The 26,061-nt window shown below is 39.1% G+C and overlaps 1 protein-coding gene across 1 annotated transcript in view; it reads right to left on the reverse strand.

Moving 5' to 3' along the window:
* The window catches only part of prdm16 (PR domain containing 16), a 416,607-nt gene that overhangs the window by 302,797 nt on the left and 87,749 nt on the right, over positions 1-26,061 (reverse strand). Inside the window, exon 3 of the mRNA XM_052039002.1 lies at positions 6,565-6,596. Within this exon, the coding sequence (XP_051894962.1) occupies positions 6,565-6,596 (32 nt within the window). The remainder of the gene's footprint in view (positions 1-6,564; positions 6,597-26,061) is intronic.

Consider the following 26,061-nt stretch of genomic DNA (forward strand, 5'->3'; position numbering starts at 1 on the left):
AATCCACTGATTATGATTGGAAACTTGGAGTGTGTGGAAATTGTGTGAAATTAGTATTGAGGCAGATGGTGATGATCTCCCAACATGGTCAACAGCCTATAAGACTAACACATGAAGGTTACTCACTTCCCATGCAATGGTATCTCAGGAAAACCCAAAACAATGGTAGGGCCAAGTAGGAGAAAATTGAGAGGAAAAGAGAATAAGAAGCTGACACAGTTATAGGTTTTATGTCACAATGGGACAATGACATTAATGCATCTCTCATGAGATTTAGACAGTCTGAATACTACTCTGCCTAAATTCCTGATCACCACTACATGTCAGGATGTAGAATAACGAACAACTCCTGTTCTGTTGTCATCTTGGAAGTCATGTCAGTGCAAGTCCAACTGGTAGCTGCAGGATAATGGCATCGGCCTATAACATCAGAACTCACTCAGGGGAAGAGATACTTCATTCTTACTTCACTTTGATTAGGATGAGTCCAAATCATTTTAATATGCAAAGGCATGCATATTTGTATTTAGAATGTGTTCTACATACACACACATGCTTACTCAAGTGTGTACACATGCACATACGTACATCATATACACACACACACACACCCCTTTTTAGAAAAATTTTATTTACAGCGTGGTAACAGGCCCTTCCAGCCCAATGAGTCTGCACTGCCCATTTTTTTAAACCCAAATTAACCTACCTGTACGTCTTTGCAATGTGGGAGGAAACCGGAGCACCCAGAGGAAACCCACGCAGACACAGGAGAACGTACAAACTCCTTACAGACAGCGACAGGAATCGAACCCCGATCGCTGGCACTGTAAGAACGTCGCGCTAACCGCTACGCTACCGTGCCACCCCTTTAAACTTTAAACAAGTATTCGCATATTCTCCTCCTATACACATTTTTATAGACATTACAAATTAATGCACTCACATACTCTATCAGCTAATGCCCCTGTAGCTGTTTTTGCAACAAGAGACTTTTCTGTGAGCAATTTATGAAGCCTGGTTGTCCTGTAGCTGTGACAGTCGAGAAATGAAGGCCTCCCAGTTAAACCCCACAAGACTATACTGCTTGATTTTTACAATGTTTTGTCTTCCTGAATGAGCCCGGGGTCATCAAAAGGTCACAAAGGTCAAGGGGTCAAGGGCTTTCTTCAGACGGGGACCATTTTTCACATGACCTTGTTGCAGCTGAATTGGACTCCCAGACAGACCTGTTTTATGGCTGACAGGGCCTGGCTGGCACACTGGAAACACTGATCTCCTGGGCATTCTGGCATTTTCAGTCAGCAGGATCCTGTAATACACCCAGACCCTGGAGTATGTATTCAAGTGACACTTTGAATCTTAAAACAACATGTATTTTGCACCCACAAGCTAAAATATTTCAAAGTCACTCAGCATTTCTGTTTAACCCCTTAACCTGTGCAGATTTCCCACAAAGTGGGCTATTTCAACTCTCACTTCACAAGTTTGTTTCTCAATATCATATCATTGAGGCCCAATAAAGCTATAATCACAAGCCTCCCAGCTTATTATATACTGGGGTCACTCCACTGGTGAAATCTTTCCCTATTTCTGCTATATTTGTATGCAGAAATTTTACTTTTACACCTAACTGCTAAGAAGCCACAATGATTCTGTTTTATCTAGCAAAATTTGATTGCTGATAATTATCCAAACTTCTTCAGTTTTGTAGTGTTTTATTCAACCAATAATTTTTAAAAATGCAAATTAACCTAGAATTCTGAGAATCCCATTTAAGACAAAGAAAATGGCTAATCACTGTTACTTTCTACATTTTATTTTGCAAAATAAAAGACAAAATGCATCCATATTTTCCAAAAGCAATTCAGTGTGTCAGTAATTCTGGAGCAAAGGAAAAGCAGGTGATTCCCTGTCTTCTATTTTGAAAGAGATTTCCTCCTCCTACTCACCCTAAATTTCACTGAAAATACCATCAGGTTATCCAAATAAAAAAAATAAAGTGAACATTGTGCTTGATGGAAAATCGAAGGTAACATTAGATTTCTAATTTCAGCATTTCGACAAACCAAATATATAAACCATTCACTTGTTTCAAGTAATTGAGTGATGCAAACCTATTGGCAGCTTGAAGATTCCTTTTGAAGAAATATCTTCCTTAATGACATATTTGGCATGTGCCTTACTTTTTAGCATGCTGAATATCTGAGTTTAGTTTTAAGTTATTAATTTATCTGGATATAGGGCTGGAAAGGCTGGCATTTATCTCCCATCCTTAACTGCACATAAAAAGGGGTGCCAAGCTAACCCTCCGAACTGCTATAATCCTTCTGATAAAGGTACTTCTTTGGTGCTGTTGGGTAGGGAGTTCTGGTTGCATCAAAATGATTTTTATTTTATAAAATTCCTGGTCTTTTTACATTTCATACATCTGGCACCAAACGCTGTAAAGTGTCAGCTTGAGAAACAAAGGACTGCAGCTGCTGGAATTTAGATGGAAAATACAATGATGCTGGAAGAACTCAGCAGGCCAGGCAGCATCCGTGGAGAAAAGCAGGCAGTCAATGTTTTGGGTCAGGACACTTCTTCAGGTCTCTGTCAGCTTGGTTCAGCATCATTTTTATTTTAAAAATTCCAGAAGTACCATAAAAGCCTCTTAAAAAATACAGGAGCATTTCAGATACCATATTCTAAGCTGCCAGCAGATGAGAATATTGCCCCCTTATTCTGGTGCCAGCCCCAAATGAAGACAAATGCTAATTATTTATTTTTACTCCATGTGAAATTGCTTTATGGTAGTTATTCTTTCTCTCTGTCTCTCTCTCTCTCTCTCTCTCTCTGTCTCTAAGATTATTTAAACATATGATAAAAACCATCTGTTTCTCAGAAACTGAAGCCATCCTTCATGACTGAAAGATCTAACCTTCCTCTGGCACAACAACAAGTCTAATCAAGATTTCTTAGGCAAGATGATTGTTAAAGCAAAAGCTTCAATATTCCTCTTTAACTTTGGCTTTTATGTTTTATTTGGGGGTGGGGAGACTGGTATTTTGGAAGTAACTTGAAATACTGTTCTGTGGGATGTACAAACAAATCTGATTTTAAATTTCCTTGAATGGATGAGATTTAAGGATGTTCTGATCAAGCTGTCTGAGAAACATTAAAACAATTGGATTGAATCATGGAGTCAGACAGCATGGAAAAAGGCTCTACAACTACCAAGTGTGTGTCGACTATCAACCTCCCTATCATTCTAATCCTACATTAATAATAATTTAAAAAAAAATCTCCTCACATCCCCTTCAACTCCCCCCAGATTCTACCACTCACCTACACTCTACAGTGGCCACTTTAACTACTAACCCATATATTTTTGGGATGTGAGAGGAAGCTGGAGCACCTGGAAGAAATCCAGACCTTCTTTGCAAATGCACAGTCCATGAAGAGGTGGGCAACTGTCTCATCCTCATTTCAGAGGGCAGCATGTGTTGGGAGTGAGATGCTGACCAGGCAGGAATGATCTGACGGGGAGGGCCCCTCCCACTGCTAGTACTCATTGGTGAGTTCTGGCAATGAGGAATTCTTCCACAGGATCCATCACATCCTTCTCCTGTGCGGCCTGTAGTTCACTCTGTACTGACCACTGCCTGATGGACATGTGGTCATAGGTGTTTTTCTGATGGAATTTTTCTATAAAGGACAGGTAGTCTAGCAAAGTCCAACTGAATGGAACATTGAATGGCAACGAGGCCAGACCCATCCTTTGCATCACTGAGGACAGGTAGAACTTTAGCATGGAGTAACACTTGATGTTTGCATAATTCAGTTCTATGCACAGCTTGATGCAGCTATGTACAAAGGTGGTCATCAGGATGAGGGCAATATTGGGTATGTTTATTCCCCATTCTCTGGAGACTTGTGCATGGCAACCCATCAGACATGCTCCTTTTTGAGGTTCATTCCAAGCAGCTGCATAACAGAGGACTCTCTGATCTAAAGGCTGTTCCCAGGGACACATACCAAGACAAACATCAACCGCTGTGTAAGATCATCAACTTAGTGAAAGACACACCTTGGTCTGCCTAAAACTTGTTGACCTTCCAGTAGAACAAAATATCCAAAAATGATTGATCCCACCTGGCACATTCCATGCTGCAGGAGTACGTACTAAGGGATGCACTGAAGCTTGGTGCAGTCAATATAAATGCTTTGTTAGGAAGGACTGCAATCTAAGGTACTGCCATAACTGGACACTGTGAGATTGGATCCTGTGTAACAGACCCATAAATATTTGAAGAGTGTATTGTTCAAAGAGGCCACATGAGTGACATCGGCACTTTGTTCATAGAATGTATTAACTTGATGACACTACAAATGTATAGACTTGACAACACTATGAATGTATGTGGATGACACTATGAATGTAAAGAAAGCAATGTACTGTTGTATTTCTTGTGAATATTTTTGATGAATAAAAATTTATTTTTGAAATATTAAATAAGAGACCTTGCAATCTCTACACAAACCATACCAGAGATTAGGACTGAAACCAGGTTGCTGGATTTGTGATGCAACAGCTCTAATGGTTATGACACTGTGCCAGATCAATGGGGGAGAAACTACTTTCTCTGCTTGGGGACTGAGGAAAAAAGTGTATGATCTTAAAATCAAGGAAGGAAGAGTGGCAGAAATTTGCTGTTCTTTCCCTCAAAGTTAGGATAGTTAGAGTATGGAAACCAGAGATTTGTCGGTAAGGGGCTTTGGAGCAAAGGCAGGTAAATGATGTTGAAATGTAGATCGGCCATGGTCCAATGGAATGATGGGACAGGCCTGTGGGGCTGAAAGGCCTACATCTATCCTGATGTTTCCAGATAATTAAATTTCAGTAAAATGATAGAGTGAAACAAAGTGCTGGCAGATTTTCCTTTCAAATACTCAAAACCCACAGAACAGGTTTTTTTTAAGAGGACATTGCTTTCCACTAAATTGGATTTACTGTGTGATTTTATCAGTTTCCTTAAACATAAAATTTGGTTAGAACACACTTAGATTACTGTGCAAAGTTCTGATCTCCATATTACAAAAGGGATATAGAAGCACTGGAGAAAATGCATAAAGGATTAATCCTTTTCATTTAATGTGCTTGGCAAGAAAAAACTGTAAGGTGCCAGCCTGGCTCAGTGCTCTTTACATAAAATTCGTCCAGAAATACCATCATGCCTCTAAAAAAGACATTTCAGATACCATGTCCTAAACGACCAACGGATGAGAATATTGCCCTTATACTTCGACGTCAGCCTTAAGTGAAGACGTCTGCCAGATATGCATTTCATATTGAACTGAAAAGGTGTAAATATCTATTTTCTTAGCCCAAAAGGTGACTTGATAGAGATAAAGTTATGAAGGGATTCGACCTTCATGGGTTTGTCCAAATGTAGGGGCCATAGATATATACACATAGGTCGAATACGAACATCTCTGCTATATGGAGTAACTAAAGCAACATAGGTAAGTTGAGGGGGAAACCAGGTAAATACATGTCATTAAAGGAATAGAAAGTTCTGTTGAAAAGGGCAAGATTAAGTAAATAAAGTGGGAGGATATTCATGTGGCAGAGATCTGCTATATTGAATGTCCTGTTTTATGTAATTTTAGAGGTCCGGATTTGTTTCACATTTTCAGTTTCTTGCCTTCACACTGTTACTGCAGAAGGTAAACAAATTCTACATTTTCCTCCCTCAACTTGTGTCTCAATTCACCCATCCCCCATAGTCTACATTTTCATTTGACTACATTCACCAGAATATTTGGATGGGGATTCTTTGCAGATTCTCAGTATCCAGGGAAACCTCAACTGACCCAGCCTTGTCCTGTGTTATTGTACTCAGCTGCCAACCCTCCCTGCAATGTGTGCATTCATTAAAATAATAGACTCCTGCTCTCTTTTTATCACTTCCCTGCTGGTGAAAGTAAAGAGGAGGCAGGGAGGGAAGAGAGTGCCTCTTCCCACTAGAAAAAGACTAACTGTCTATCTTTCTGCCTGAGATGAGGAGGCCGCTCTATTCAGTGCTTAATTATAAAAAAAATCAATCATGAGATGATGTGGTTCTTCAGAATTACACCATCACTGCCAGCAGATCATCTTTGCCATCAAGCCTCAATCTTTCTAGATCACACTTCATTACTGATACAAAAAAAATTAAAGAAACCATCCAATTTTTTTTAAATCCAAAAGGAATTGAGGAAAATACATTTTGCACTCTCTGCTATCATCTGCTGATAACACTGTTTTTATTCCTCTCCTCCCTTCCTGTTTTCTCCATTCCTGACTCTAGCTGACTGCCATTCTCTTGGTCTTTCTAGCAGGGTACCCAACAGCCTGCATGAATCTGGATGGTGCTGTTGTGTGCCGATTTAGATATCCTGTTTAGCTAGCTGTTCTCAACAATGATGGCAGTTCGACCAAGAATGAAAGATATAGATGGGCTATTCACTTCCATTCCACATCCATGTAAATCCCACAGTAGTGGGAATTAAGTTCAACTCACAGCTTGACTTTGAAGGTACTCATGGCTGATTAAGTTAGTGTCACTCAAGGTCTCACAAAATGTCCATGTAAAATGGCCTCTTAGAAGTTATCAGAGGAGAGTGATTACGATATACCTACATCTGAGCACAAATCAGGCTTTCAAGAGAACTAGGGAGTGAACCAGAGGATGGGGTTGGAGGATGACTCATAGGGAATAGGCAAGGAAATAGCAATAGGTAATGCTTCAGTACACATTGTGAAATCCCTGTAATTGACTGATTGGGCTATTAAAATGGATGTCATCAATTTATTTAAACATTTTGGTCAATAAATTGGTTAAGACTGATCTTTTGGTATTGAAACAACCTTGTCCATCACCCTAAAGCTATCTGTGACAGTTGTAAAAAAGTTGAACTTAAAACATGAAGTTGACACAACAGTATTATTGAATATCCCTGTACAATGCTGTAATGAAACAGTTTTAGTCTGGGATTCTTCACTGATTTACTGCAGGTCCTTCCAGTTGTCATAATGTAACACCTCAGGTCCAATCATTCCAGGGAACAACCTACAAGCAACACTCTTTAAGATCCAGAGTGTTGCCAATGAAAGACACAATAATGGGAGTCAGGTGGAAGGGCAAGTAAGAGAAAATTGGAAAGGCTAGTGAAGAACAATGCTACAGGAGGTATCTTCTTTGTGCAAAGTGAGCAGGCACCATAGCCAGATACTACTGACAGGAAGTTGTCAGGCATCTTGCTATTAAGACATGAGTGCAACCTAAATACCTCTAACTTTGGGGAAGCCTGTGATGCAGAGAATTGCCGTGCCTTCTCTGCCTGACTCTGGGCTGAAGGAAAAGCAGAATTCTCTTTTGCTTGAATATGGAGTTTGGATGACCCCCCTAACGGTGCAGTGTTCAGTAAACTGTGAGGTGTGGCACAGATCAGTTGCAGTAGCCTGCGCAGATCCTGAGGCTAGGAATCTGAGAGTGACTGTGACCCAGACTTTCAAAGGCAAAGCTGTTAAGGCACACATGAGGTTGTATTTGACGTTGTAGGAGGTCAAAGATCTCAATGAGGGCAAAGAATGCTTTTAAGTAAGTTTGTGCATTTAAATAGCACAGTTTAGGGGGAAATGGGGTAAGTAAAAGCTGGTGGTTCTGTAGGTAAATAAGAACTGTTGCTTTTGAAGTTGAAGATCTCACTGCTAATGAATTTTGCATGTTGTGCTACTGCTGACATTATTTGGGGAGTTTAGTACCAGAAGATAATGCTAGATTAAACAAAAATCCCATCAGAAAATGAGGGGAAGAATTTCTTAATAGGTGCTAAAGTATCTCAAAATTTGGTATATTCTGAGTTACTGATTTGCAACTGCATTGCACTATGTTTCTGGAGTGTATGAATGAATTTCTAACCCATGATAATTTTTTGTATACCTCAGGAGAAAAGTGAAATATTACCATTTTCCAAAATAAAGCTTTTTGGTTAGAGGAGTCAGAATCTTCAAATTAATATATAAACTCCATGCAACTTCTTAGTCCACATCTGTCCACATGCCCTGTCAATGTCAGCTGAAGCCTGGGGCTGTGTGACTTGCAAAGGGACTATTTAGAAGAAAGCTGAGAACTCCTTTGCCCCCGCATCTTTACTGATTTATTTATTTCTCCCATTTCAAATCTTCAGAGCCTTTGTTCATCAAACTCAAGCCCTATGATGAGAGATACTGGAGACATCGCCCCACCCCACTCCCAGTGCAGCCTTCCAAACCACCATTTACATCCTCTCATTACCAGCATATTTCCCCAAACATATGAACTAAGTAAAAATTGGCAAAATAGGAAACTCCACAGTTACAATATTCTGTTAACTATGCCAGTTGCCTAAATGATTCTCTATCAATCAATCACGAAGAATTAACTTTTAAGTTAATAAGTTAGTAAGTCACTACATTCCATTCCACTTTCTAAAGGTGTGTATGAGTGCAAAAAGGATAATGAACTTGAGTAAGTGAATTTTTCCTATAATGTTTTATGCAATTGGTTGAGTTTTGATCCAAGTAAAAGATGCTAAGCAATAGTAAGTTTGTAGTATGGGTGCTGAAGAAAAATAATTTAAACTCATTAAAAAACAGCCTTCCGAGTTACTTATTTCTGTTCCTTAATCTCCTGTCTGCATTCACATAATTTGTTTATATGAATATACCCCTCTAAAGAACTAACTGGTTCTGGGCTCATTTGCACAAATATTTTCCTTCTATGCCTCATTCAGTTAAGCATTCTTCACATGTAGTGTTGTTTAGCATGTACCAAAAGCCATTTGACCAGGATCAGGAAGCAGAGTTAGCTGAATCTTTCTGATTTGCTGGCCAAAAGAAGCAGCAGGTCAAGGTGACAATTCCTCCCCTTCTCCCAGAACCACTGAGCTCAGTTATGACATTTCCCCTTGCAGTCCTAACTGTAATAACTCACAATTAGCTCTACAGAAGTTGGAATGGGACCAGAGAACTTTTTTGTTCACTTGTCTCAGGATCACCTCAGATAGTGTTTTTTCAAACTGTGCCGCAGCAGCAGGGATTCAATGGGGAAAATGAGACATCTGGACCCATGTAGCAATCACCAACACCAGAAACTCCATCACTGGATTGTTGGGACAGTCTAAGTGATATAACATCAGGATGCTTGCTGCAGTTCCTCCAAGCACACAAAGATGCCAACCAGTTGATCCCGAAAGGAAAGGTGCTTTTATATTGTGCAATACAATAATCCTATGAACCTTTGTTCTATTGAGTCCTCCCACAGAGACCCCACTCCACTGGGAATTTTATTGTCCCAGTTTCACCAAGACCAGTGAATGAAGATCATATTAAAAAGTCTTTCCTACTGCTCTCCTTGGAGAATGTGATGTTTATCTTTGATCGCACTTGCCAGCTGTACTGGAAGCCAACAACAATGGTGCTTAAACCAGTAAACAAATTTTATATATTGTCCATGCTTCCAGAGAAACTATAATCATGCACTTTAGAGGGCTGCATTATAACAAATAAGTTTAATACTTAAATGAGGATGAGTAATCTGCAAATCTGCAGCTTCTCTAATAAAAGTCACCAAGAGAAACCTACTGTCCCTGAAAGCTACCTGGACTTTTGTGTTATCCTTCCAACTTCTGTTGGTCCTCAAATATCCCTAAAGCTACCTTGTTGATATCTTTTTTATTACAAGTCTCTTCACCTCTTCTCATGAGTGACACAGTAGAGAGGAGTACTAGAAGACACAAATAGAAAGATAGACAGATAATGGAGGAGATAATCTCCCACAGATGTTTCACTTCATGAAAAAAAAGCCTCAGGGCTCTCTCCTTTGAGTAAACAGAAAGTAAATGGAAATTGTTCTGCCATCACAGTCCCGGAGGTCTATTATCACAAAGCTTGGAAGAAGTAATCCATTCAGGCTCTTCATGTTGAGCTCCAACTGGGGCAGTGTGTGCACACTTGTTGCAAATCCCCAAGTCTACAATATCGATTAAAAAACAATTATAAAGGCAATGGCTTTCTGTAAATCACAAAAAAAAACAGTTGCTTGGCTACAACTTGACTAGAATCAAATTGTAAAACTGTTTATGGAAAGTAAATTAAACCTATGTGAACCATGTCACAAAATTACCTGGAAAGGAACTTCAATCTTGGGGCTTTCTGAAGGGGCATTTCATCTTCAAGAAGGGATTACATGCCAAACATCCACTAGAATTATACCTGTAAGAGCTGTAGAGCTGCCGTATTTAATTGCTTTTGTTGCTGAATTGACTGACATTGGCTATTTTCTGTTTGATCCTAAACAACGAACATAAGTTGTGTTTTTAAACATACTGGGCATCACAGGTGAGTGCAGTTCTCTCCTCCCCAGCCATATACGTATATATCACTCAGATTCTCGTATTCTCCACCATATTATTGACGTACCTTTGTTCTCCTGACTTCTCCCTCTTCCCTGCAACTTGTTTTCTGACTTTCCTATTTTTGATGAAAGGTTATCGACCTTAAACATTAATTCTTTCCACAGGTGCTGCTTGATCTTCTAAGCATCTTTGTAATTAATGTTTTTACTACAAACATATCAGTAGAAATGAAATAAATGGTTGGATGATAAGTTAGATAAAGATAGGCGGAAGCTCAAGTGGAGCACCAACTCCAGCATAGTTTCGGTGAGTTGAATGGTGTTTTATTATGATGTCCATTTTATGTATACTAAGAGGACTTCCATTTCCCTTTGCTCTATTGTTTTAGGTTGGTGGCAGAAAGAATTATGTTGAGGCACAGTCATATTCAGAGTGAGATAATTGTGCCCAGAGAAGTCAACAGCAAAGTTATGTTATTTTTAAAAGCATTTGATCATTTATTGAACTCTCAATCACAGGAAAACTTATGCATGAAAACTTAACTAGAGCCAAAAAACATGGAACAAAGAAATCCTTGATTTCCTTGAGGGTTTTCTAGATTCCCATCATTTGCAAGAGTCTGGCAAAATCCACCAGAAAAATACAAGAGACTGATTACATCACCAGCCTGTTGCCTCATGAATGGCTAGCACTAGTTGAAACTAACTAGTGTTGATTAAAGTCTGTCTGCCTCTCTTAAAGGGGAAGTGCTTTGTGGCTTGAACTGATGGTAGAAGTCATTTCATAGGCCTTTGCAGCTTACTGGAACAGGTGACCAGATTTTCAGTCAAAAGTATTGCTATCTGAAGTGGAGAGGAAGAGGGAAGTCCTTCCTGACCCCTCACCCCTAGGCATGCTTTAAAGTAACAGTAGAAGACTGCTGGCAAGATTAATGGCAGGAATGCAGTCTCAAGGTCATAAATCCAATGCTGTCAGAAGTTCAATGATCTCAAATGAGTGACTATCTCTTCAAATGCGGTCTTCCACTGACTAGCCTCAGACATTGCAAAATATACCTCACCTCCATCACACACCTACCAACAATCTATATGCTCTACCATACACGCTTAGCAGAATTCCAAGTTGTTCATCTACATTGTTTAGTTGCCAGCGATCCAGCCACTAAAGGCATATCAACTAAACACATTGCAAGACAGTTACTGACACATTCTCACTATAGCTGAAATTGCTGCCAACAGAATAAATCAAAAGCAGTACTTTCTCTGACCAAAGCTGGCAGCGGTTTTGACATAGGTATGTAACCTTTTTGAAGCTGTCTACCTAGAAATTCTACCCTGGGCTGTATCATTAAACACACAATATTGTAAGACCAATATGTTGTATCAAAAGATGAGGAATGTTGTAACATTGGCATTATGTCCTTTTCTGTGTCTACACTAAGCTTAATTGATATTGCCATTTACACTAATCACACTAAATTATCCTGCATTTTTTGAAAGCTTATTTGCACACTAAACATACTTAATGGAAAATTGGTCAGTGGACTTTATTTTCTTTCCTCCTGAAATTCTGCTTAACCAATGAAATTGTAAAAAGTGATTGGTTGTTAGCTCTTGTGATCAAGATCCTACCCTGGTTTATTTATTTGGGCTTTTTCACTTTCCTTCTTATTTGCTCTGGATAGGACAGAAACCACTACGCTTCATTTTTCCTGTTTTAGTTTGTCACCAGTCCCACTTCACCATTGGATCAGAGACTCGATCACAAAGGAGAGCAATCCCATGGGACCAGGTCCCATGAATTTCAGGACCTTGGTATCAGTTTCCAATATACAGTATTAAGTATTAAGAGAAGAAATTTCTTTAGGCAGAGGGTTGTGGGTTTATGGAGGCCTGATCATTGGGGGTGTTTAAAGAGGAGATTGATAGGTATCTAATTAGTCAGGGTATCAAGGGATATGGGGAAAAGGCCGGGAATTGGGGCTAGATGGGAGAAGAGTTTAGCTCATGGTGAAGTGGCGGAGCAGACTTGATGGGCCAAATGGCCTACTTCTGCTCCTTTGTCTTGTGATCTTGTGAAGTATAAGAGAAATAACAAATCATTGGAGACTCATGTCACTTTGACCTCTTTATCACAACTACCCCTCCATCTGGCCCCCACCACCAGAGAGAGGGCTGGCTGTTATTAGGGAGTACAGAGGTTATTAAAAATTATTATAAACTAATCCTCTCTCTTAAATTCCTCTTGCCATCATTCCACAATCTCTTTTGATTTTAAGCCAGAGAAAGTACAAGTATCTACCTTCTACTTTCCCTCCTATCCCTCACCATGATCCCACTTCCCACTCCACCCATCTGCCCCTTCTACCTGTTAATACTGATGGCATTCCATCACTCAGTTTGATACTCACACCTTTAACTCAGATATTAACTCGTTGTCTATGTAAAGGTTAGCTTGGAGGCAGGATAGAAGGGTGGAGTTATACATAAGTTCTGCATTAAAGGACTCACAAACGGACCTTGATGATGCACCCTGAAGATCAAGGCTGATAGGTACACACAACAGAATGTGGTGGATTGGCAGGACTGCCAAAAACCATGTATGCAAAAGCAAGAAGCATAGAGGAGCCCAGATCCAAACCAGCACGAGGCTATGTGCAGAACCTGGAGACCATATTTTTGAGCAGGGTACCTCTATTGTGAACGCAAAGGTTCTTTGAGATATTCACAGAACTCCAGCAATCCAGGATTCTAACAGATTACAAAGATTGCATACTTACTATCCTGAGGAGTGGCAATGGCTCCATGAAACATAAACCTGCTGTCCCTCAGACTGATAGCATTGGTGGTCTTACCATTGCCTCTTTGCTGTCAGCCAAATAAACATCTGCTGATCATGGTGAAGCTGTGCATGGCAAAGATAAGCCTTCACTGCTCAGACCTGCCAGTGGCCATCCTGTAACCCCCACATCTTTGGTCTATGGTAGGAAACTGGAGCACCCTGAGAAACCCTCATAGTTTGCCTGTTTTGCATATTTCAGCTGTGAAACAGTGGCCCTTGAACTTTTACTTTTCCCAAAATACAAATTACAAATGGAAGTAAAATGGTCCCCATAGGTCCCAAAGATTTACAACCTCTGAACAATGATATTTCTGCCTCTCAGTACTAAATGGCAGTAAGTTTACTGTGAGACAATTCTTCCTGGATCTAGGCTCTGCAGCTTGTGAAGTTGAATTTCACAGTCATTGTATTTCTGGTCATGTGTAATGGTGAGGCACCAGATTTGTACGTGGGTAAATGTGGTCCTGGGTTGTCTTTAGCCTATTAATGCCTCTCTACTGGTGCCCAAATAAAAGTGAAAATGATGGCAATTTACAAGCTGTGGACCAGTCAATGCAATTAGATACATCCATGTGACAGGTGAAAAGCAGGCAAAAGGAAGAAATAGAAAATGGGTCTGCAGTGGCTATCACTTTCCTTTAGTAAATATGGCTATTAATACCTGCAATGCCTTTGTGTGCCAATGTAGTGCCATGATATGGAATTAAACAATGTTGCAAATATTCAGCAAGTTAAGCACCATCTGTGAAAAGAGAAACATTGCATCTCTCTTCATAGATGCTACCTGACCCGCTGGGTGTTTCGAGCATTTTCTGCTTGTATCTCAGATTTTCAGCATATGAAACTTTTACTTTAAAATACTGGAACTTCATTTTCTTAGGCAGTTCCTTCGGATTGAGGATGGTTTGTTTCCACTGAGGAAGGGAAGCTGCTTGCTTTTAATTTGGGAAAGCCTTTGGACCCCAGCTACCATCGGGTCTTGACAGAAGAAGGTTTTGGTTCTTTGGCAAGGAGGTCCAAGGCAACTGGAGGCCAGACTACGCTGCACAGACTTAACAATCACATCTTAAGTACACAAAGACATACTCTTATCACCATGGACACAGCTACATTATCTTGCATATGTTTATTGCATCCACATCCCACCCTATCTCTTGTCCTTTTCCCCTAACTGTCTCCTTTAGTCAAAAGTCATAGAAAGGGGATCTGAACCACACTGATAAGGAACATCTGAGATTTTATGTTCATTTGGGTGATCTCTGTCAGGTTGCTGATGAATATGCCTTAATTGGGCTCAGTACTGCAGGACTTACTTGGCCTGGATTCTTACTTTTGGGAGAGGAGAAATACCTCAGTTTATCACAGACTCAGGAGCTTCTTCAAGAAGTGTAGTAATGAATTACTTTCAAAACATTTGATGGGACAGTGGAGAGGACATTTCACTTTGATTCGCATCTATTCTACCTAATCTAGGAGCAAGAATGTATAAAACTTGTAACCCATACAGCGAAAGGACTTTACTTTGACTCTTCCACTTTACCCCATCCCAAAGTGCTTAAACTGGAAAATGATGTAGAAGTGCCTTTCATCTTGATAATTATGGGATTGAAAGAGAGAAAAGAACTTATAAAAAAAAACAATGGACTAAGGATTTGGTCATGAACACCCAAAGTATGGTACATTTCAAGCCAATTCACATTCCTTTTATTTGTATGATGGTGTTAGAGCATGGTAACTGAGTCAGACAAGGTGCAAAACACTTCAAACGAGGAGCAAAGAGAAAAATATGAGCATCTACAAATGCCCCATGGATGGGGTTGCTAATCTTTATAATTTTTGTGCTTTTCAGGAAGGGAGAGTCTGATTGGCAAAGAGTTGGACACATGATCTTTGTTTTATTTTCATTTCCTCCTAGAAGAAACATGATCTGACCCCTTCCCTGAAAGTGATAGTGATTTGCTTATGAAAAGTTTGAATTAACACAAGGGACAGGATGGTATCAAAATAAAGGTTGATGCACAGAGGGTACAGGCATTCCCTTTCATCATCCAGTCCATGAGGATTAGCTGCAGTGATCACGTAAGGAGATTGATTGACTGATGAGATTAACAAGCAGGCTGATGGCACTAAAAAAGAAACGTAATCCTTATCAAAGCATGTCCTGATTCAACTGGCTGCTCCTGCATGACGTGGTGGAAATAATCAAAAATAATTAGGAAGATCTGTGATCAATAGTGTTATTCATTTCACAACCAGGGTGGCATAGGAGAGTGAACATGTAATTGGCCTAAGTCCCTCGGGAAGCAGGAAGGAAATATCAGCTGGGGTTGTCATCTAGTCAACCTTTGTCTACATTGTACATCACGCAAAAAATCAATCTCAATGGTAATCTTATCATGGTAGAATAGAGCAATAGCATTTATTGTGGAAATTACACAGGTTGTCCATTTCAGTGATAAGCCAACATACTTAGGGATGGGCATTAAACTAAGGCCAAATCTCTCTCCTCAGAGAGATATAAAAGGTCCAAACCATGATGTAGAAAAACAAGGGATTCTTCCTTTGTTCCTCTTCAATGTTAATCCCACAACACACATCATTCTGGTCACTTTTACATTGATCTTTATATTTGTACAAATTGGCTGCCATGTTTCTTACATTTCACCAGTTCAAACATTTATCAGTTGTAAAGTGCTTTGTGGAGAGGTCACAAAAGTCGGTATAAAAATGTAAATTTTTACTTTAGAAATTGAACAAATGGAGAGCAGTGAATTTAAAAAAGAGCAAAATACATAATACCAATAAGTAATATTACCAAATAAAATTGATACGCATTTCTGCAAGTGGAGGCTGTGATCAGATCTGACTAATTCGGTTATGGTGGAATTTCACTTCAACAACCACAAAGTGCAGGTATTTCAATGTCATCTTTTGCAGAGGGAATACAACGTGACCTAAATCTGCACCGTTATTTTTCATATTCACCTTTGAAGGAACATTTTCATGATTAAGAATTGGGTAGATAGAGACCTAGAAATTGGATTCTCCATATCTGAAGTGCAAAATGCTCAGCACATGCAGCATTAATGGCAAATTGGAAGTCACCAAAAAAAATCAGAAAAATGTGACGTACCTGATTTTAAGAAATCATGTAGAAATGTGACAAGGAAGTGACATCAGTATTATGGGGAAATCACAACAGGAAATGCCTGGTACAGTTTCTGGATGGGCAGGACTTCAACTGGAAATGGTCGTGAACAGTTCAAAATAATGCACGCAAAATAATTTGTTTAATACGCAATTTATGCATTTAACATGGTTGAAAATGGGTTCAATTTCTGGGCATTAGTGCAATAAGGTAGCCGAAGCAAGTTGAGGTGACGCCAAAGAAGGATTGTACACCTCCACTATCGATTGTGCACCTGTCCACCACTCAAATGCCTGAATGTTCAGGTAAATTCCGCAAAGCTTGTTATCACAAATTCACTGGCTACTAGTGCTGGCTAATTTTGCTCCTTCAGACATTGGTCATAACAAAGCTACATGCACTGAGGTCGCCTACATAAATGACAACCCATGCCTTCCCACCCACAGAGTTTTAAAGAATTTTGCAGTTCATCTAGAAACTTTGATGGACATGTATAAACCCATGGAGGACATGATAGTGCCACAACTTGGATGAAAGCATGGAATGAAACCATCAGGAATAAACATCTAACTTCTGTCTCAAAAATAAAACTACTGGTTTTGAATTTTGACAAAAATGATGTAAGGTTCCAGATCAGGTTCAAACTAGAAGTGGCCTATGGGCCATTTGATGTACAAATAATGCGTGAGAAATTCTGTATAATATGTGACTAGACTGCATAATACATTTACTAATTTCATAGCGACATCGCAAAGATAGATGCTCTTTCTTCAAGCATATGAGAATGGTCATCGAGCCTTAAACCGTACTTATAATAATTGTTTCTTCAAATCAACCAAATGAAAGAATAAGATGGGTAAATTATTTTAAAAAATTATGTCCCACCACCTGAGATTATTTAAATTTGTTAACTTCTTTTCAAATCTGTTCTTTAATCCTTATTTATGATATGTCAACTTGCTGGATCTAGTTTGCAAGTAGAATGATCAACGCACAATGTGAATCAAACTTTAACTCTTCACCTTTACTACTCGCTCCAGGCCAACTTCGGCCTCCCCCACTCACTGTTTGTAAATCATATTGCTGTTCCTCTGTTTAATATTTTCATCTTGGAAACTTGCTAGACACCTTCTGGTTTCCTACCTTTAACATTTTATTGACACTGGCCAGCTTTAACATAAGAGAAGAGGTATTTCCACTCTCAAATGTTTCACCCATTGATGATATTTCAGTAATACCATCATAGGAAAGGGGTGAAAGCTACTTACGTTTCTTATCAGTACAGTTGTGTAGATTTCTTATCAGTATGGTCATCTTGCACATCTGGTATCTGCTATTTTCTTACTGGCTCAGTAACCCCTACTGGCTTACTTTCACCTCTACTATAGGATCTACCAATCAATCAGCTGGCATAGTGACACAGGGGCAAATGGTGAATCTTATTGTTCTTTCTGGAGAATTCAGTATACTTACAGACATATGAATCAAAAGACAAAGTAAGCCACTGGGTCCCTCAAGCCTACTCCATTTAATAAAATCATGATTGATCTGATTGTATCCTGAATTTCACATCCCTATCTATGAAACCCCAATAATCTGGAACCTTTGGAACTTTGGTAATGCCGGGCTAGTAAACTTTCTGGATTTTTAGATATTACCCCTTTTAATTACCAAAAGCAGTTTACTTCACTTTTTTTTACATGCTGCACAGTAGTATAATAAATTTTCCAGTGAACCCAGTGAGTTTGAAGAGAGCAAGAAGTATTCAAGCACTCCTGGTTACAATCACAAACCTGCCCACAACTCCAAACCCCGACCTTAGCTTCAGCCACAGAGCTGGTCCAAGGTCTGGACCCTGGCCCCAGATACACTCAGGACTTCCAGCTCTGGCTGCACACTCTGGTTGCACTTTGGACTCCTGGCTCATATTGACAAGTGAGGTAATTGCCAGACTGTCAGGATTTCTGAATAATTGGATGGCAGATCATCAGAGTTCTAATATGCATGCTATAAATGTTCACTGTCTTGCTTATTAAGCATCTATCTACCTCTACCTTAAAAATATTCAAAGACTGCTACCATCGCCTTTTGAGAAAGAGAATTCCAAAAATTCACCACTATCTGAGAGTAAATACCTTCCCTCAGTTGTCTTAAATGGGTGACCCCTTGTTTTGAACAATGAGACATCCTCTCCACATCAAGACCTCTTGAGATCTTATATGTTTCCATCATATCCTCTCCTAACTCTTCTGAAGTCCAGCACATACAAGCCAACCTTCCTCATAAGAGAACCTGTCCACTCCAGGTATCAGAAAATCAAAAAAAAAGTCTATAGATGTTAGAAATCTGAAATGAAATCAGAAAATGCTGGAAACAATTAGCAGATCAGGCAACATTTATGGAAAAAGAAACGGAGTTAACATTTCATGCCAAACACTGATGAAGGGTCTTCAACCTGAAATATTAACTGTTTTTCTTTCCACAAGTGCTACCTGATCTGCTGAGTGTTTCAGCATTTTATGTTTTCATTCCAGGTCTGGTATACCTTCTACGAATTTCTTCTAACACATGAACATTCTTCCTTAAATAAGGGGACCAATAGTGTAGATACTCCAGATGTGGTCTCATCAATGTTCTTTATAACAGTAACGTAATCTCCCTATTTTTGTACTGAATTCCCCACACAATAAACCATGACAATCAGTTGAATTTGCTAATTACTTGTTTTCTATGATTCATGCACTAGGACACCTAGATTCCTCTACATCTCAGAATTTTGTCATCTCTCTCCATTTGGATAACATGCTTCATGTACTCTTTGCAACCCAAGCTACAATTTCACAGGTGACATGATTTACGACTGGGCTTTGCAGCCCTGAATCAGTACCACCTCAATTCTTTGAGGCTTTCATGGTTACACAGTTCAAACCATTGCAAAGACCTTAACCCTGCTAAATGCTGAGAAATAGATTGGTGGGTATAGCTCAAAGAAGCATAAGATAAGCTTATACAGTGCAACACTGGCAGATTATAATGAACATTGATCACAAAAGTAGCTGGCACTGAAATCATAACTTGGGTTGTATATTATGAAGGCATTGAGTTGCAGAATGCAGAGAGTTGTTTTTTATTGCTTGGGGCATGGCTCTGGGAGTCCAGATGGGATCCATTTTGCCAATCAGTGTTCACTCGTCTAGAAGGGCAAGCACATGGTATCTGGTACTGGGGCAATGGCAGTAACTTAGCATTCAACCCTAATGTATAATTCCACAAACTAAAGCTATACTTTGTGGTTATCTAGAAAGAACAGAGGGGAATAGGCTATCTCCCTGCTCTGCATGATGTTTCAAGAGGTGCTGCGCATACTACCACCAGAGCATATTCCAGATTTTCATTCTACTGATTGGACCCTCCACATCTATTTTTCACATGCAAGGAACTCACTAAAGTGAGAAGGGGTAGACTCATAATGTTTGAGTTAACAATATGGTCACTTTCATGGGGACTCTTGGCTTTCTCATTTTCCAGTTTTAAGGCAATGAACCTTTTCTTCAATTATCAAATAACATTGCACTTCAAAAATTCACTTATATAACATCAAAAATGGCTTTCAGGGCTGAAATACATGATAGAATCTATGGATGTTTTAAATGTGGACTAATGGATACCTGGGAGTTCTAACCAAAGGACTGGATGATGTTATGAATTTCAAGTGGCTTATAAGCACTATGTAAGAACATAGCATTGGAATCAGCCCAAAGATAATGCAAATTTCATAATGACGGTTTTGTTCCATTTCTTCACATTTATGTAATGATGAAATGAATACCATACTTTTATTGCAGACCAAAATTCTCAAAGTTAAGCAGCAGAACTGGGACTGATTGCCAGATCCTTATGAAAAAGATCCATTGACACTCATGTAGTCATTAGGAACCTAAGGTTACACAAAGGTCACTGAAAGGTGTTTGCTTTTTAACAACTCTAGGACACTAGGTTGTCTGTGAACATTTAGTGGACAAACTCCAAGAATGCGGCCATTTCAGTATGGGCTGTCTACAGCATGCAGTGAAATATCACTGGAGCACAGAAGGACTCCCATTACCCTGCTAAATGCTCTATGTCAACCTTATCGCTTGGAGGACTTTCCTCAGACATAATCTTGCTGATTTTCTTCATTCATTCACTGTTAACAATTGGTACAGTCAAACTCCCCCTACTGGCTCATTTAGTAAATGCCCTGCCCCAGTGTGGTAGAAGGAAGTATTTGGAATTCACAGAGCATCTTTCATGACCTTGCAATGTTCCAAAGTGTTTTACCACCGAATAAATAATTTTATGAGTTGTCAGTGTTGTAAAATTGCATTTAATTTGCACACAGTAAGATTGGAAAAATAGTGCTGCATTAATGACCAGATAATCAGTATTGGTGATGTGGGTTAGTGATAAACATCAGTCAAGACACCAGGAAAGCTTTAAAAGAGGGGCATGAAATCTTTTGTATCCCCCTGAGAGGGTAAACAGGGTTTCAGTTCCATCTTAGGTACCTCTGAAAATACTTACATTTTTCTTACAGGCTTGGACAAGGTAATGCAGGGAGAATGTTTCTTTTGGCTAGGGAATCTAGAATCAGGGGCTGGAGTCTCAGAATAATGGGTGGCCATTCAGGACTGAGAAACTTCTTCAATCAGAACATGGTGAATCTTTGAAATTTTCTTTTCTGGAGGGTTGTGGAGGCTCATTCATTGAGTTTATTCAAAACAGAGATCTGTATTAAGGAAATCAAGGAATCTGGGGATAGTGCAGGAAAATGAAGAGGAGGATCAGCTATGATCTTGATGAATGGCAAAGCATGCTCAAAGAGCCAAAAGGCCTCCTCCTGCTCCTAATTCTTATGTCCTTTTGATCTTATGCAGTCTTTTTTTAATACTACTCTGAAGAAGCTCTCTGTGCTTTTTGCTCAAAACTCTGGAACAAAACTGTGTAAAAGAAATGAAGTACTCTGGATTGATTTGCTGCCTGTGTTGATTTGGGTGAATTCACAGTATCTGTGATTTCAGCAACTATGGGTTTTGATGGGTCTCTATTGGTGCCTGTTGTAAAGCTCTGAATGCAAATATGGCTTTCAGTAGCTTGTTCTCTGAATGGACCCCTGTGGCCTATTTTTTTGAGTACATTCTGACATCAGGAAAGCTTGCCTGTTGTCTGTGGCTTTCAGGAAGTAGCGGGCACACTGCCCATAATGCCACAGTATTTGACACTTCCGAGCAAGGCTCTAGATCCTTTGCCACAATCTTTTCAGTCTCTGGTTGAACAGTGCAAACCACTGCTCTCTGCTGAGCTGGCAAATCTTTGCCAAGTTCTAAGTAAGCCTGCTGCAATTTATCTTAGTTTCCATGGACAATCAAATGAAAGATGAGCCAAGAACCCAGCACGTGATCATTAACCATGGACCTCTTCTGGAAAAGTGCATGCTTTTCAATCAAGATAGTTAACATTCATTCACACCCTGCACCTATGGAACCAATCCCAACGGGATGTCCACACTTATAGGACAGAACTGGGAGAAAGATGGTGAAGAACAAAAGTTTTAAATATGAAATTGATTGCAAGGTAAGAAAAATAAAACAAGTTTAATTATGCTTTTTTTTGGGTAATTGTGAAGTTGCCACTGCTTTTTTCCTGAATCAAGTTCAGTGAAGGAAGTTCCTCTGCAATCTCGCTCTACTTTGGAATCTTCATTGTAACAAATGTGAGGTAAGCTTGATATGAGTGATGATAATGTGGAGATGCCACCCAGCATCCCATCTTAAACACAAGACAAAAGATGCCTGCTGAGCTACTGCTGAGGTTAGTATCAACACAAGTGACTAATGGGAACCGGGAAGGTAAAAAGTTCATTTCTTGTTTTACTGGTTTGTTCTGGCATTGGGGCATCCAGCGGTCACTGACGGGGCATGGGAAAAAAAGGCACAAGTTGGTTTCAACTTATTTCAAAAGAACTAAAATCTTGTCCCTTCCTCAGTGGAACTATACTGCATTTCCATACTAACAGGACAATATAGCACTATTTATGTTGATGGTCTATAATGAGAGTTTCAATATTTTAAGGTCTCCTACAGTTATATATTTCTCCTGATAAAGCATTTTGGTTAGTTTTTATGAACTTGTTGCCCCAGAGTAAGGATTTGCACACCTAGAATACTAATAGAAACTCATCTCAGAGATAAGTGGGACCCATAAAACCTTCTTTCATCAGCCGAATTCCTGCTATAAGGTTCGAGGAGATTGAATTTGCAAGTTTGTCCTGATGAAGAGAACATTTACCACAAATTCCAGTATATAAAACAGACATTGGCTCGTGGATTATTGTTTGCTGATCTATCAGTCATATAACAAATGAAATAAACAAATTGGGGAATTTTCTTCCCTTCATATTTCCTTGCCAAACCTATTCCCCACCCCTCATTCCTTTTCTTACAGCAGCTAAGTCATGGTGAGAGAGAAGTAAAGGGATTACTCCTTGTTTGACTGACCATACTTCATCTGTGATTGTCATCAGACTACTCAACCACAGAGGATGTCCCAGCCAGAATCGATCTTTTCTTAATTTGATATCCCTATCCACACTTTCCAGCAGGTGTCAGTTTGGAAGAGGGGATCCCAGACAATGATTATTCTTCTTCACTTAAGACCATTGAGGCATTATTTCTGCAAAAGATAATTCAGTATAGATTAGCAATTGGAAGTAGGGTGTAATTGTATGGCGCAGTTCCACTCTAGGTGGTACAAGTAATGATCAGTGTGTAGTCTTTTAATAGTATGAAATGGAGTTGAGTAATTATTAATGTGGATAGGACTTACGTGACATTAATTGGGCAGTTTAGAAAGGGCATTGTCTTATTAGTGATGTAAGCAGGAGGTTAATTTCATGTTAACCATGTGATTCGATGTGTGATTAGAGAGCAGAGTGCCTTATTAATTGGATGGGATAGGAACAAGGCATTACTGATTGGGTGGGTTCAAGAATATATTATTTTATTAATTGTTAGCTTTCTTCGTGTATGTTTATGGTTCTTTGTAAGGTCTGTAGTACAAGCGTGCCTTCCCAGATTACACCTGTGTTTTCAGTTTGAGATCTTGTGTTAAACTGCATTATTCACCTGAGCCGAGATGACACTATTTAAACACCGCGGTGATTAATATTGATTCCTTTTCTTAGAAGACAAACTAAACAGATAAAACAAACTATTCATTACTTTAGTTTTTATCTTGACCTTTATCAGACCTCCAGAACTAGATGTAAAAGGGTTTGTAAAGTAAATAGAAAATTAGGCATATATCTTTCCTTTCATATCTCTGACAATGGGATTATTTTCCTTCATTTCATACATTTTCTCATTATCCTGATCAAATGCCAGCAGCAAGGAGCTGAAAGAGAGGGTGGGGTGATGAGCAAATAGATGGCCAAGCACTTGTGAAGGTTGGTTGAAACCTGAATAGAGCCTGCATGCCTTGGATTTGAATGCCAGCAGGGCCATTACTATTTACCATTTCCTTAAGTGCAAAACTTTATCGAATTAGTAGAAGGGGACCAAGCTCTGCTTTCTGAAGTGCAGTTGAGGATGGACAAAAGATTCTAAATATGCCAGTGATATCTGCATTCTGTGAATGAACAATAAAAACAAAAAGGAAGGAGTAGACTCCTTTAGCCTGCTCCACCATTCAATAAGATCATGGCTGATATGATCTTGATCTCAATTCCTCTTTTTTGCCTGATCCCCATTGCCTAGATTCCCCGATAGCCAAAAATCTACTTCTTTCAGCCATTGTGATTCTTGATGAATTTAGCTCTCTGCTGTCTTGGGTGGAGAATTCCAAAGGTCCACAATTCTCTAAGAGAAGAAATTTCTCACCTCCATCTTAAATTAGCAACCCCTTATCCTGAGACTAGGTCCTCTTGTTTTACATTCTCCCACGAGGGGAAGCACCATAACAGCATCTAGCTTGAAAATCTCATATTTCAGAATTTTATTGTTCAATAAGATCACGGCTCATTCTTCTAAACTCCAGTGAGTACAGACCTAACCTACTCAAATGTTCTTCATCAAGCTAGTGAACTCAATTGAAGTATATCCCTCCTTAAGTAAGGAAATCAAAACTGTACACAGTACTTCAGATGTGTTCTCATCAAAGATCTTGTAGCAAGACTTTACTGTTCTTGTACTCCACTTGCATGCAATTAAGGCCAATAATCCATTTGCCTTCCTAATTGCTTGGTGTATCTGCCTGCTAACTTTCTGTACTTCATGTATAAGGACAGTTGGATCTTTCCCTACAGCAATAATCTGTAATCACTCTCCATTAAAAATATATTTTGCTTTTCTATTCTTGATAAGTATTTGAAATTGATGACTTCATACTTCCTGACATTATAGTTCATCTCCCATATTTTTGCTCTCTTCCTGAACATCAGGTCTTAAAAAAGTATAAAATGATATACATATACTTCTAAAATAATGCATTTGCAATTTTATATGAAATTTCATTACCATACATTCTTTCTTTTTCTTTCAGTGTGGGTGGTGCACATTGCTTTCCAGGAAGGAAAGGCTGGAATTTTGGGAGTCTAAGATTGCAAGAATGAATTAAATGCTAGAAATTGTAAAACCGAAAGCCAACTGAAAGTCCAGACACATGAGATTTGTCAGCTCTTCCAGACGGCAACAATCAACTAAGTAAGTCCCAGTCAGTTAATCCTGACAGTGCAAGTGATACACAAGCATTTTGCTAAAGGAAGATCACAGTGAAACTAAATGGTGCTTCAGATCCTATGATCTAACTCACCAAGCTGTAAGAATTTAATAAACTCAGTGCTTTTGTACAGTGAAAACTGCTGGTCACTGTACCTCATTATTAACTACTGCTTGCTAATGTGCAGATACTTCCTTTCTAACAATGTCAGCAAAAGAAAGCTTCATTTCTCACATCACAGGAAGTTAACTATCCACAGATTTTAGGTGGTAGAGGTGACAGTAATCTGTCAAAAGACAAATTTAGCCAAATTAAACCAAGTTCTTTAGGCTAGTGAGATAAGGGAGTGCAATCTGCTGATTTTATGAACAATGGAAACTGCTGAGTTTTAACCAACAACTAAGATTCAATTCATTTACATTGCTCAACATGGATTGAATATCCCTTGAATTAGCCCCACCACTTGTTTCACACCCATCCAATTCATGAGTTTACTTGAACAAAATAGTATAAAGCTGGGTTAATGATTTTATAAAATCTAATGAGAACATAAGCTATGTGAATAACATATACAGAAAATATTCATTCTACTTGTATTTTCTATAAATGCACTACATAGATTACAAGTATTTAAAAGAAACTCTGTTTCAAAGTAAGTACAGTTTTGCTCCATTAATCATACTTCCTATAGACAGCACAGCTTTAGCGTTGAAGTTGTGATGTTGGGCTGTACAGCAGAAATTGAATAAAATGTCCTCGCATATGAGCATAATTTATTTTCACTTTATATCTGAGTTTAAAGAGCAAAACTGACTCATGTTGCCTTCCTGCAGAAGTACTGTGGAGGATCAAATGGGTTTCAATAACAGTCCAAGACTGAGGGACAAATTTTGGCA

The sequence above is a fragment of the Pristis pectinata genome, chromosome 26 (genome assembly GCF_009764475.1).
Source record: "Pristis pectinata isolate sPriPec2 chromosome 26, sPriPec2.1.pri, whole genome shotgun sequence".
Taxonomy (NCBI): domain Eukaryota; kingdom Metazoa; phylum Chordata; class Chondrichthyes; order Rhinopristiformes; family Pristidae; genus Pristis; species Pristis pectinata.